General features: G+C 38.5%; 1 protein-coding gene across 1 annotated transcript in view; it reads right to left on the bottom strand.

The window, feature by feature from the left end:
- Window positions 1–12,678, bottom strand: part of LOC134575308 (solute carrier family 22 member 15-like) — a 229,344-nt gene extending 216,666 nt beyond the window's left edge. The window contains exon 1 of the mRNA XM_063434584.1: window positions 12,411–12,678. Coding sequence (XP_063290654.1) covers window positions 12,411–12,494 — 84 coding nt within the window. The 5' untranslated portion in view covers window positions 12,495–12,678. The remainder of the gene's footprint in view (window positions 1–12,410) is intronic.
- Between the last annotated feature and the right edge of the window lie 1,990 nt (window positions 12,679–14,668).

Here is a 14,668-nt window from a genome sequence, read left to right as displayed (position 1 = left end):
GTGCATGGGAAAACTGCTTGCAGGGTTGTGTATTAGTTTTTGGGCTCTTTGTTGCATTTGTGGTATTCATATAAGTGCTCTACGCCCATCGAGGTGCAAACCACTCGCTCCCTTGCAGAGGGGCATTTCCATGCCCAAGCTGGACCAGTTAGGTCTGGCAGCCGCAAAGGCAATGCTAAGGCACAACACTTTGTAGTTATAAATAAGAAATATCCTCCAAACTGCTAAATGTGGAAATATCTCCATGAAAACCAATTGTCTATTGTGATGATTGCAGAATATATCTTTATACATAAAGGGCAGTTAAGCTTCACAACATGAAATAGTAGCACGGGCGCAAGGATTTATTTAGAAACATTTGTTACATACAAGTGGAGGTCACAACTATTTAAAGATTCTCTGGCATCGAAGTATTCTCTTTAACAACAACTCTCTGCAGGTAGAAGGATTTGAACCAGGATAGTTTTGTAGAAATATGCAGATAAATAGAAACAAATGGTGAGCTGCGCTTAGTATTTAAAAAGGATTATACATACAATCAACAGAGAAGGATAATTGTGAGAGGTATCTTTAACAAAGAAATATACAATAGTATAATTCTGTAAGAAATGCAGTAGATATAAAGACCGTGCCTATAGAACACTCACACTTTCCAGAGCTTCAATTAGCTCTAATATTGCACGCCAGGACAGAACAATCCCCGCACAAGGATATGAGGTCAGATATCTTGAGCAGTAGTCAGTAATATATGTGGAGGGAAGCACAAATAGGAAAACCAATGGTGTAGTCCAATTATTAAATGAACATATTATACAGGCAAGTATTCTACTTACAATTTCCAGAGCATAAACCTGCTCTGGAATGGAGCACTTGGGTGGAATGATCCCCACCTATGGATTTGATGGATATACACACACACACGCACTCATTACCTATGTGCAAATAAGGGAATTCCTCAAGACTTTCTTAAGTAGTAACCTAAATTATTCAACTCCATAGCAAACGATTTAATCTCTTAAATGTATTTGCTATGCATACATACAACTGAGGGAGCAAACCAATTTCATGCACAATAAGAGAGATGATTTTTGATGCTTCACTTCACCTAGACTGAAAAATGCACTTTATTAAAAGAAAACAGATTTCTGGATGGCACTTAGATGCAAAAAATTGGTACATACATAATATAGAGAAACTCACACTACAGTAGCCCCCACACAAAAATGTGGGACTCCTTGATACAGCACAATGGCCATCTCTGATTGCAATGTACTCTGACCTACAGAACTGCTCAGTTAAACCACTTTCCTGTTTACCTTCTGCAATGTTAACTGTGCTCTACACTATTTCCCCATTGTTATTCCTCATCAAGTGGAAGTCACTTCCTATTATTTTTTTTAATATTTTTATTGTAGTATAGCTTTAACATACATTGGGTACATAACACAAACTGCCACATTTTAATTTCAAAATATGTTATGACAATTTTTGTATTAGCAAGGTAAATTGCATAAACACATTATGACAATCCATCTGGAAAGTAAAATCAGCTTAAGTTACACTTTCTAATATATTTAAAGAAACAACACTATAGTATTCCTGTCCATAGTTGAATGAAATAGCCCCCCCTCCTTTTTTTTTTTTTTTTTAAACACCTTAAGGACACATGACATGTGTGACATGTCATGATTCCCTTTTATTCCAGAAGTTTGGTCCTTAAGGGGTTAAACAAAAGTTTTATTTAATTTTCTCCGACGCCAAGGCTCCCTCGGCGCTGCTCACCTCTCAGTCTTTAAAGACATTGAGGAAGCATGGTCTCCTCCGGCGTGGTCCAATCCAACGCTCCTCAGAACCTAATCCGTAATTTAAACTTGCCTGTAGGATAGAATTGTTTTCAATGTTTTTCTACAAACTTCAGAATTTTATACTACGGGGTTATAAGGACAGGGCCACTGCACTCAGAACACTTTATTGAGATGAACTGGTCTGAATGACTAACAAATGTGTGAAAAATAATGTTAAATGTATAGATACACACTTTGTCTTGCAACAAAATGCTTCCATTGTGACGCTTTGTCAATCACGGTTATTAGCTCTGTACAATGTTCCCGGAAGTCAAACACAGAAAAAAAAAATCATACAGATATAAGGAGAAATATTTTTTTCTCATTCGCAATGTATTCTTTGGATGCACATGGACTGAACAGGGTTAATAGGTTAATATATAATTTGCTAATTGTTTAATAGTAATTTATAAGGAAAATTAATATCATAAAAAAAGGTTGTAGGTGATTTTTTTTTTGTTTTTTTATTTTTTTTTATTCAGTTATGTAGTTTCCAGATGTGACATTTCCCAGTTAATGTTTCTGTACTTATTTTCGGATATCAACAAAGACGAATATCCTTCAACAGAGCAATATAAAAATAAAACAAACATCTTAAATGATGATTATTTCTGAATTTGATTTACATAGAAAACATACAGCTTGCCAATACGTACATTTGTGAGAACACCTCGATTTATCGAAATATCACTCTGTATAGCTTTGCTAGCTTGCCAATAAATGTTAAACAGTATGTTTGTGTTCAATCTGCAATAGGCTTAAGAACAGTTTTGGTTTTTTTTGTAATTATTACAAGTTCAACTTTTAATCTAAATCATTTCGTAAAAATAAATACACATACATACAAAACTAAAAAAGGTTATTTCAATTATAATTACTAATAAACATATCTAGTTAAAAAAAGTGTATTATTTATTGATTTTTTTGTGTTGTTGGTTAATTTGATTTGTATATGTTATGTCTGATTGTGTTTTGAAATATTGGAATGCCTATCCAATAAAGAGATGCGCATGCTGTCGGAGCTATAATCATTTCAATAAAGAAAAATAAGAGAAAAATAAATAAATAAAGTGTATCTGTCACTTTCGGGGCACACTGCCTATTTAAAAAAAAAAGACCCACAAAAGTGATATCTCCAGTTCGGGTCCGGTGGAAGGTAACTTTACTTAACTTGAGCTGTTCCTCACTACTGCTGCCATTATTCCTGGAGGTCTTTTTCGGCTCCTGATGCTTGATTTGCCAGAAGCTGCTTCACTGCTGTACTTTTGAGCAAGATGGAGAGCACAACTTGCAGGTCTTTAGTGGATCCCACGAGACTTGTGATAAGCAAGACAATTCTTGAATCCCACAGCCGTCACTTGTGTCCTTGGATTGCATTGGAATTTCAATTAAATTAAATGTTTCATTTTGCCCTACATTTTTCAAGTAGTTTGTCAACTCACAGCAGCGCTTTATACTGATGATTCATAAAATCATTTTGAGTACGATAAATTCATATAATTTAAACTCTCTGATGTCTTAACTCTTCTGAAGTTAGAAGAGATTCTAAAAATAAAGGATGCTCATGCATACACTTCGAATATGAAAATGATCAATCTAAAGGGAATTTCCATAAACTAGCTTTCTCTTGCCTAAGTGTTTAGATCTCGTTAAGACTGCAATAAATTAGCTAAATCAGATGCACTAAATTAACAGCAACAATTATAGCTAGACCTAATTATCATTGCATAAAGTGGTTGTTAAAGATGTACATTTCATGTACCATGTCCCTCTCCCCCCAAAAAAGTTATAAAATGACTGTAACCAGAATAAACCAACATGAGGGACCACTGCCAGTTGAGTGTTTAAAATAAAGGTCATTCACGACTTCCCTCATAGAAATATCCAGGGTCCAACAGCTTCACAGTTTCCTAATATAAAGCATATTCTTAGATATCCGTTAATCTCTTCTCATTTTTGTTTAGAGACTGTATCTTGTTCAATATAGCAACAATTCTGAAGCTTGACAGTTCTTTTACTCTTATTAGATACCAATAAGGCATCACTATATTTCAGTAGTAATGGCTTTGAAACACAGAGGGCAGTCTATGGGTTTTGGTTGCATATTTTTTATAATAACAAACAGGTCTAGGCAAGGATATCCTGTGTGAATATCGCAAGTTTATAGATCTCAAACATGGCATTTCACAAATAGAGACTACTGTGTTCTATGGGCCATTGCCACGTTTGAAAAGAAAAAAAAAAAGCAGGTTGCTCGACCAGCAACCATCATTTGAAAAAGAATACCAAGAAGAAACCTGCTGCATGTGACTCCTGCCCTGTTAAATGTTGTACAAATACTTGGATAACAGGAGAAAGTATAAGCACCCTATTGAGTGTGAAGGAAACTCATAGCTGAATTGGAAATGAGATCTTTCAAACCCCTACCATTAACTGTGTGCAAGAACATAGTGACAGGCCACCTCCTTGCACAACAACCTATGCAAATGAGCATAAAAACATGCGCATAAACAGCTAAATTGTAGAACCTCCCATCACCCCCCGCCCACCCCCACCATTTCAGCTATATTGGCCAAATTTGTAACCCTGTGCATGTTTAGCAGCCAACAAGTCTCAGTTTACAAAGTTTTCACTTCTTACCGGGTATCTGCCGAATGCCACTTACTTACACTGATAATGCTGGACTAGTGAAGAGTCTCCTGAGCCCCCTTCCCTGTAAATAAAAGAGTTCACTTACCTCTAATCCAGCGGCCAGAAGGTCCCTTGCTACATTTCTTCTCCCCCACATTTATAAAATGTGAAAGAGAGGACACTGTTAACCCCTAACGCACGTCAGCAATCTAAAGCTGGGGTTCCTAACCGTTCTAGTGTCACACCTTCCCCAAAATTAAGATTTAAATTGACATCTCCTCTCCGTTCCAAAAGCAGTTAATAATGGATAAATGACAATTAAAATGGAAATGTTATTCTTCTAATGTATTATTAATGTTTGCGCATAAAAACCACTGCATTTTTTCAATTCCATCACCACCAAGGTAGCATGTGAACCCGATTGTAAGCTCACAGGCAGGGTCCTCTGTCCATTGTATCAGTCTGTTCTTATTGTGTTTGTCTTCTTCCCAATTGTACAGTGCTGTGGAATGTGCTGGCGCTTTATAAATGCCAGTAGTAAATAAATAAATATTTAACATATTCGTCACTGTAATTCCTTTTTTTGGGGGGCATTTTCTCTTAGGGCACAGAATTGTAACATATACTCTTATAGCATACGAGTTAATAATGGAACAACTTCCAGCATTGAAGAGGAAAGACAAACTTAACTAAGCTAGCAATAATTAAAAAAGTCTTGGGAAAAATCCGTTGTTCATTCAGGCTGTGCATTGCAGTCTTACAATAACAGTGCCCAAGTGCGGAGTTATTCTCTGACTGCACTTCTACTGTTCTTGCGATTGTTGCAAGAAAGTGTTGTGCAAGTCATTTTCAGCACGGGGGTTTGGAACTAGATTAAACTAAATGGACAGATAGTCTTAATTTTAACAAAAATAATAGAAGAGAGGGAATGAGTGCTGGATGACACGAATGTTATTAAATCCTTAGAAAAACAGGGAACATGCTCATTGCCTATACAACTATTGTAGTGATATTAGGATCTTTGCCTTTACGCCAATAGTATAATTGAGTAAAAAAAACAAAACTAGGTATACAGAGATAGTGAACGATAACGAAAGAATGTAATCTATTGCATAGTTTGTTTCTATCTAAATGTAACAAGTACTTCAAACTGCTCAAAGTAGTTCAAAGTGAAATAGAGCTGGTGCCATCAATGAATGAAACGTCCGTACAGGGTTAGACGTATAGTATAATTATCCCTAATAAGGAATTAAGGCAGGAGAGTGGATTCCTTCAAGCAAAACAAATGTGATTTGAATCTGAAGAAAACTACGCCGTGAATATAAGGCCAAAATCTATGAATTGTGTTTGTGCTGAGATTATGACTGGAGCATCTTTATATTAGCAAAAATACATCACCACTCTACCTTCACCTTTATAATATTGTTTATATCTCAAGGTCCATATATTTGACATTACAACTTAATATCCGTTGATAATGTTTCAGCTTTTTAGCAGGATTGCGTATGGTACAATGGACAAGTAGTCACTCATTAACATTGTGTTTTTTGCCTTCTTTTGCAATACAGATATGTGAAAGGCTGACCTTGATAGACGTGAGTCTCTTTTCAGCTTATATTACCATGATTGTCACTTCTGGATATAAACAGACAGGAAAAACAAAGTCTACTCTTTATAAAAATGCAAAACCTAATTATTATATATACGCATTCTCAACATTGTTAGCCTGAGATTCTAAGTAATATGAGTAACTAACGTATAAATATATATTACAAAATTCCCAACAGATGTGCACAAATCTCTCAATGCATTTTGAAATTACAATATATGTTCCCAACTAATCTCTACAGAATATATTTATAGTATGACTATACAAGGGAGTCTTGAACCATAGTAATCTACATTTATAAGCCCAAAGAGTTTAGATCGTATACAAGGACGACGCTCTGTTCTTGGAGCACTGCCATATAGAATTTCCACTGGATTCACATTGACATTAACAGAAACTCATTTAACATTAACGTGTGATATTCGATTAAAAAAATGGCACATCTTTCTTTACTTATTGAGACTATTCTTAGACTAGGCATTACGGATACTCAGTACTTGCGCAGCACTCACAGCAGTCTTCTCTATGATATGATAAGAACTGGACGCACATCCAGCGTCTGGCATCAGCTCACTGCATACTGCCACCGGAAATAAAAAAGATTCAATTAATGAATTTATTTTAGTCTGAAGGCCCTTGTGGGTGTTTGCTTGATAGCTACTAGACTGATGGGGATTGTAAAATTAAAACCATGCTATTTCTCAGAAACTGTACTGTTTTCATCTACAAGGCTGCAGGAGCAGCATCTATGTCCTAAAAATCACTTGATTGCATTGTAGTTATTTTGGGGTCTAGACTGTCCCTTTAATAAGAGAAGGACATTCAGCCGCACCTGGAGATGAGCTCAGGGCATATCTCCTTCCAATAAAGAGGAGAAATTACCAACAAATTACATTGATTAATGGTGCAGAATGCTGGCAAACACATTGCCCTCATGATTATTGTTATTTTTTTTTTTTAACTGCATATGTTATTTAAAAGGGAACAAACATGGGGCGGAGCTAAGCTGCCATGCTGAGCAGTCGCACTGGAGAAGAGCTCCGGGCAAAAACGCTATCAAACAGCTGAAATCAGGGCAAAAACTTACCAAATCGACGGGCAGGCGACCTGGAGGAGGGAGCCCTAACATTACAGAGCCAAGCGCCAAGCATCCCGACCGAAATCAGAGGCTCCTAACTGGGGATAGACCTGAGGCCTACCAGACAAAGCGAGGGACTGCAGCCACCCGCCTGGAGGTCTCCCCGGCATACTTCCTAACCCCCCCCCCGCCGGAGAGGGATATCCCGGCAACTAAAGCATGAGACACAGTGACTAAAGCACAGAAGTGACTGTCCTACACAGCTGGAACAGCACTAACGATCATTGGGTCACCGGGAAGCAGCTAAGATGGCTGCCCAGCGAAGGCCCCAAAAACGAAGCACCCATGCTCAACCACCCACGAACCCCCTGGGGGAATTCGACAAACTCTGCGAGAGCCTCTGGGCTATGCTGAGTGAACGCGGAATGGCTTACTGTCTGGCAGCGAAACTAGTGGCCACGTGGATCCATCCAGCAACCAGGCGGTGTCACTACAGGCATCCACCACAAGCACCTAGAAAAGCAACCAGACCCCGCAAACACTGCCGAGCCCAAGGGCGGGAAATGACGCCATATTGCAGGGTCGAACGCAAAGGCCCCCGCATTCAAGAGAACAAGATTGCAAAACCAGCCGCCCACACAAGCCACTCACCAGCTCCAAGAACCATCGCCCAGCAAAGCCCATCTCTGTCCCTCCAAGTCAGAGCTGCAAACCGGGGAGCTACACGTCTGAACACTCTGCTGAATACTGATGGAGCGGAGCCCCAACACAGATATGCCTTTGAGGACAAGAGACACGTCCATGCACTGGGCATCGGCTGAGGGACCTGCCTTGGTATCTCTCAAGTGAACATGCCACACTTGCATCTGGAGGGCAGTTCACAGCGGACAACAGCCGTTGACATACGAACTACCTACACCACGTAAATATAACATAGACTGAGTTAAGCAATTGCCACTCTAATGGCGACCGGAGCATCTCTTTCTTTTCTTTCTTGGTTTAAAGCTGTTTACTTCTACGCAAAGACTCGTAAATATGTTTGATTGTTAGCATTGTACCACAGTTCGTTATGACCGCACATGCAACACGCTTTGTCTCAACCTACACACATATAAATGATACACTGTTAACTTGCCTAGCATGCCCTACAAACGTTGACTTAACTGAACTGCTCATATATATGAACGCTAACCTCATAATTTGTCTAGCATACACTATAACATGAAGCACTATGCTTAAATCTGAATCTGCGCCCTCCTCACGTAACTGGGCCAGAGTAGGCTAAGGTATGCAAGACCTGCTATTCATCTTGTTTTTGATTCACCATAAAATAGGGCACGGCTCTGCCTTACTACGTAGCTAGCACTAGGTAATACTACTCCTGCATGACCATTTACACGAGAAAGGCAACACTCGCTCCGTAGCATCCTGACCCAGCTAATTAAAAAACGCAATTCTATTAAGCGACTCACAATACTATATCGACTACACTAGTCTACTGGTATAGCTACCGTTACACATGACACAGCATCTTAACTTTCTTTTATTTCATGATTTAGCATTTAGCTTATTTTATGATATGAATATGCCTAAGTCAGAACAACCGAAACCGTGTAATGCATAACTTAAATATATAAAACTGTGCAAAGTCATCTTTACCCCTTCCTGTTTAAATGTTTTATAATATGCTGGAGGAGTGCCTTTGGGGTACCTCACAAGCGACTGTACTTTGCTTATGCACTTCAAAAATAAAGAATTATAATAAAAAAAAAAAAGGGAATAAACATGTTTCTAATTGTGCCTCCTATTACATTCCTGCAGTCAATGGAGTAATATTGAATTGGTAGTAAGGTATTCACTGCTCATGATCTCAGACAGTGGCAAAGTTGTGGCCGCAGAGAGACAAGGGCCAAGGGCTAAAAGGTGAGTAAAGCTAATTTTACTTTACTCCTAAAAGGGGAACCCCTAATTATCTAGGAATAAACTCTGTTAGAAATAACGTTTCTGTATTTCTAACATTTGTTTCCTTTTAATTACTCAGTATGCAACAGGTCTGCTCACTGTTTGCTCAAACTAATTTACATTATATTGTTAGCACCATTAAATACTGTATACTTTTTTGTGCAGTTTACCAATCATACAGTGTTGCAACATTTGTTGGCACGTATATATTAGTGTTTTATAAGTCTCGTTTTACGTATTCATTCCTCCAGTGTCAAGATCAGGTTCATAACCTGTTTTGAATATGTTTGTTTCCTGTTTATCAACCACATTCACTACACTTGCTTAGCTACTGACTTTGACATTGTTCTATTTTATGGTTCTTTATGGTTTACGGTGCCCGCTCAGATGGGTAGGGAAAAACCTGTGCATCCCCTGCAACCTGTCACTTGGAGGAGATGCTCCCCTGGTTATAACACCACTGGAGATATACTTAAAGCGGCACTGTCAACCCCCCCCATCCCTCCACCCCCACCTGAAAAATTTGTATTTCACAAAGATAGAATATTTATGATATACTCATTTTGACTGTGTTGGAATTTCACTTAAATTCCAACCCAGTCAAAAGATATACAGAGACAAAGTAGGAACTACTGACTTTTATAGACTCAGATCGAAGTCTAAGTGTCGGACTGTAAGCTTGTTTGAGCAGGGTCTTCATCTACCTATTATTCCTGTAACATTTTGCAAATCTCTCATTTATTATTAAATCTCCCTCAGTTTAGAATATTGTAAAGCGCTGTGGAATAAGTTGGCGCTATATACATACCATTGACGGCTACAGGGAATTGGCTGTGTCCTGTGTCCCCCTAACAGACCACAGTACTACTAACCTTTCTTTTTATAATAGAAAGTAGTATCCGCCTGACCCCTACACCAACCATCAAGATCCAAGCGTAAAAGGTTGCACGCACATCCAGGGTCACAAACCCACAAAGTACGCCTAGCAACATCTATACTCAAAGCTCATCTTTTTCAAGATTAAAATAGTGCTGAAAATCACATTACTACCATGTAGACACACAAGTCAATTGTGCATTATTTACTGCTATCAAGACTACTGAATCTGATAAATAGTTATAGTGTAAATTGAATTGTCTTCTAGAAAAGGACTTCTTAAAAGCACATGATTTACGGACAAATGGATGACAGTCAATTTATAAAATGTGGCTATTGCTAAGGGTCAAACTAATTTTTATTTTATTGTTTTTAATTACTTTCTGTGAGTGCAACTGAAGCCAAATAATAAACACAGAAATATAAATGTGTTTTTAAATTTTACTTAATTATAGGTTTCTACAGTATAGCAATGCTCCCGCTAATAAACGTCTCATTATAGATCTTCCCCTAAAGCAATGTTGGCTGATCTTTGACACTCCAGCTGTTTTGGACTATTTTATGCCTGATATTCTGCCAGCTAGTTCAAAGTGATACATTAGATGGAGCACGAAAGGTTACCCATCACTGCCCTGCAGCAATTATGCATATGGCTACTGATTAACGCCACGGGAAGCGGGTCAGTCAAAAGTTACCTCCTGTTTAATGTGCATTCCCCTCTGTTATCCCCTGATGATACAGTTCAGTCACCGATCGCTCATCTTCCTAAGGAGGTTTAGCACCATAGTGACCTTACTAGTCACACACATAAGCTGTCATTCTACTCATACAATCAGAATAATTAAAACATGTCACTCACTATGCTGTGATATTCATTGTATCTGTATGTGCCTGGGCACTTTAATAACCTTTAGATACTGGTTTCAGATCAGTGATGACTGATTCGTAACGCCAAGGTATTGTGGACCTTTAACAGGCTTTTCATGGCAGAATATATACCGCACCAATCTGTTTTAGGACTACAACTCCCATGGAATCTTGCTAGCCTTAAATTGTAAACACCATTGCATTGTATTTAATATGATGAATATAATTGCAGAAGTAAAAATATATATTTTTTAAAAGTCTTACCTCCACTGTACTTCAATGCCTCAAGTACACTCAAGCATACTTGTGCATCTACAAAGATAAGTTGTACAAGTGCATGTGCACTTTGACATTCCTACAGAAGTGCTGCACAAACAGAGTATAACACTGAAGAGGGTAATTATCTATTTAACATTCCATACCCTGTATGGCATGCAAACGTTTAAAATAGGAACAAGTTATGTGCAAACAGAAACAAAGTATATACACTAAAAGATCTATAAAACGTATAGCTGGAAGTAATCCCAGGTGTACTTCACAACAACCTATAGAAATATACAACCAAACAAAAAAAAGTGGAAAAACACCCAGAATACGTTAAACATGTATAGAATAAGACAACCTGAATTCAGGTGGAATATCCGTGGATATGGTCAGTATGGAAAAAATCAGTCAACTAACATAGCGTAAAATAGTATGGGATAAGATAATAGTAAGCGAAATATTAGATACACTCACAAACAAACGTGAAATCAGGCTTTTCCCCCTCTCAGGGGTAGTGTGATGAATATGAGCTTGTATGTCTTCCAGTAAGATATATGGAAATAAAGGAAATCGAATATAGTGAAGTTTGTTATAAAATTACAAAATCACATTTATTGGTTGCACTTACACATAGAAGAATTAAAAGAAGCATGTCTCCATATAAACATGGAACACCTGGCTGATGTTGTCAAACATCCACAATGGAAAGATGAACATGAGCTTCTATGTCTTCCAGTTAGATATATGGAAATAAAGGAAATCGAATATAGTGAAGTTTGTTATAAAATTGTCTTATTCTATACATATTTAACGTATTCTGGGTGTTTTTCCACTTTTTCTGTTTGGTTTAAAATAGGAACACCTGGGCTTTAAAAAAAAAAAAAATGAGAAGTACAAATATCAGCTGATTTTTCTTTTAGCTATTTGGTTTTTCAAAAATCTCACATGTGACTGTTCTACTTTAAGTGTAGCCCTTTAGCCCCCTGACACCCCTTTGGCTTCATGGAGTCAGGACCCCCGTGGTTTAGATTTAGCATGCCAGGACCTTCCTAGGATGTTTAGACAGACTGTATCCTCAGGCTATGTCAGGGCTAAACAGGAGGTAAACAACCACCCCCACCTTCAGCTGTGGTAGAACTGCATCTTCCCTGGCAAAGCATGATGGGAGTTGTAGTTCCTCAGCAGTTTGGGAGGAGTGTCCATTCACTGGTTTGGCTAATTCTAGTGACTCGGCATTACCCCTTGATTGGTCCACCCACCCTCCCTTAAAATTACCTACCTGCAGCAGGATGAGGAAGCCAGTCAGCCACCTCTGACAGCAGCCAAACTCCCCGACAGACCGAAAAGCCTCATCCAAGTCCATGAGTTGGCAGTGGTCTCTCCCCCCCCACTCCGCTACCTGCTGGTCAGTTCTCTGACAGGTGACATATTTTGGGGCCTCCCAGTGGGGGTTCTGACGTCATGCAGCTTATAGTTGACGTGGCTATTCTCTCACAGGACGAACATATGAAAGGGTGCGTTTCAAGCCTCGCTTTGGAGCGGGAACACGTGTGTTGACATAGAATGCTCATTGACGTTCTATGGCTACGGCTATTCTGATTGGCTCACTACTTTTTTTAGTGGGTGTCTGCTTGCTGTGCATCAGGAGTCATGACGTCACGTTCACATAGAGTTTCCTCTATCTAGTCATTCAGTGCAGACAGTGATGCTCAAGGTAATATGTGACATTTTCCATTTACCTTACAGATAGCACCTAGTAGATGGTACTAGGCTTCTGCTGGGGATACTAGAGCAAGAGCTAGTTAATTCTGGTACTTCGTACATTCTAAATAATTCCATATTCATTGAGCCTTCTATACCCATCATCCTGAAATTCAATGCTGCATTGACTGGGACACGTGGAGTTGAGCTACAAGCATAGATTAACATTACAAATACTAGAACCGAAACTATGAAATACTGAAATGTGTGCAGTAAGGTATACACCACTCAGTCACAGCATACCCCCCAAGTGTCCCTATTCAGGAGGGACAGTCCCTATTTTGGACCCAAATCCCTCTGACTCTATTTTCTATCCCAATGCTTCTTCTCTAGGAGATCTATATTGCTAGTGTGTTATAGTAGAACAATGTTGCAATAATACTCGCTATAATGTGTCTTTAAACTGCAACAAATGTGTTTAGAAATCAAACTGTGTAAATAAGATCAATTGTTATTTAAAAAAAAAACAAACATATATTTTAGTTGTACAAATTGTTATTAGTAAATCACCTAAAATGTTTCAAAACAGCCCCGCCCCTGGCCACCCTCCCTCTTGCATGCCTAACCTTAAAGTGTTCCTTTTTGCCCATTTAAAATGTTGAGAGGTATGTATGCAAAATCCCCACCCCAGTCTCCTACTTTAGGACAAAACTGAAAACAGATGATGTCAATTACATTTGATGACTGTGTAATGAATCCATCAAAAGGCGGACCCCTTAACATTCTGTTTTTACAAAGGCTATAAGGAACCAGGGATGCTCCCTAAACTCTGAACTAAAGCAAACTAATATCTTAAAATGAAAGCTGAAATAGTCAAGCTGTGATTATAACTAATTTAGAGATTTTTTTTTGTCTAGGTCAGTTATTTTTGCCTGTATTTCTATATTTAGATTTTAATTAGTTACAATTTTGAGTTTAGTTAAAAACCAAGAGAAATGTTTTTAGTCCCATCTTTGCATGGAGTAAGCGGTGACGAAATCTAATTTGAGTTGCTGGTGTTTTCCTTTCTTTATTGTAACACATACTGATGGCTGTAATTACCTTTTGGATTTATGTCAGCCAATTTTCTATCCAATAAGCCTAACTTTGCAGGAGTATAGGAATGGGAAAATTGCCAAGAAGACGTTAGTCTTGTATAAATCGGTAGAGACAGCACCAGTATTTGTTATTTGGCTGCATAGATGCCAGTAACACAGTTCATCAAAGTGTGCCCCTGAAATATTTAACGGTTTGGATTTTTAGTTTAACAAAATAAATAAAGGTGGACATTTCTAGTATGATCATTCATAAAACACATGAGAACAAGGGTACATTATTGTTATAAATTATTTTTTTTCTATTTCCTTTTGACAAATCAGGCCCAAATAGCCACGAATAAACAACATCTGGTGCACACTCTGCTTCCAACGACAACTGATGATGTCACCCAACCCACTTACCCCTATCACGAATGCCGAGGGCAGATACACAGACCCCTAACGCAATATGAGTTTCTATGCACCAGGAGAGAATATGTCTCAAGGGGCATCTCTACCATGTACTCGGTGCTCTTGTCAAATAGAGGTGACGTTTCACTTGGGTACACAAGTAGAAGGGAGAGGGAAATGGGAGTCACTCTCACGGACCAAGAATTGGACAATATCTTTACCCTCACACACAAATGCTCGATAAACTCTAAATTCCAAGAGTTAAGCTACAAACTGCTAACATCTGGTACCGGTCGCCAGACGTCCTGCACTGAATGCACGCGGGAATGCTGTTGTTGTGTTCGGGGAG

The sequence above is a fragment of the Pelobates fuscus genome, chromosome 10, assembly GCF_036172605.1.
Source record: "Pelobates fuscus isolate aPelFus1 chromosome 10, aPelFus1.pri, whole genome shotgun sequence".
NCBI lineage: Eukaryota > Metazoa > Chordata > Amphibia > Anura > Pelobatidae > Pelobates > Pelobates fuscus.
This window is presented reverse-complemented; position numbering and strand designations above follow the sequence as displayed.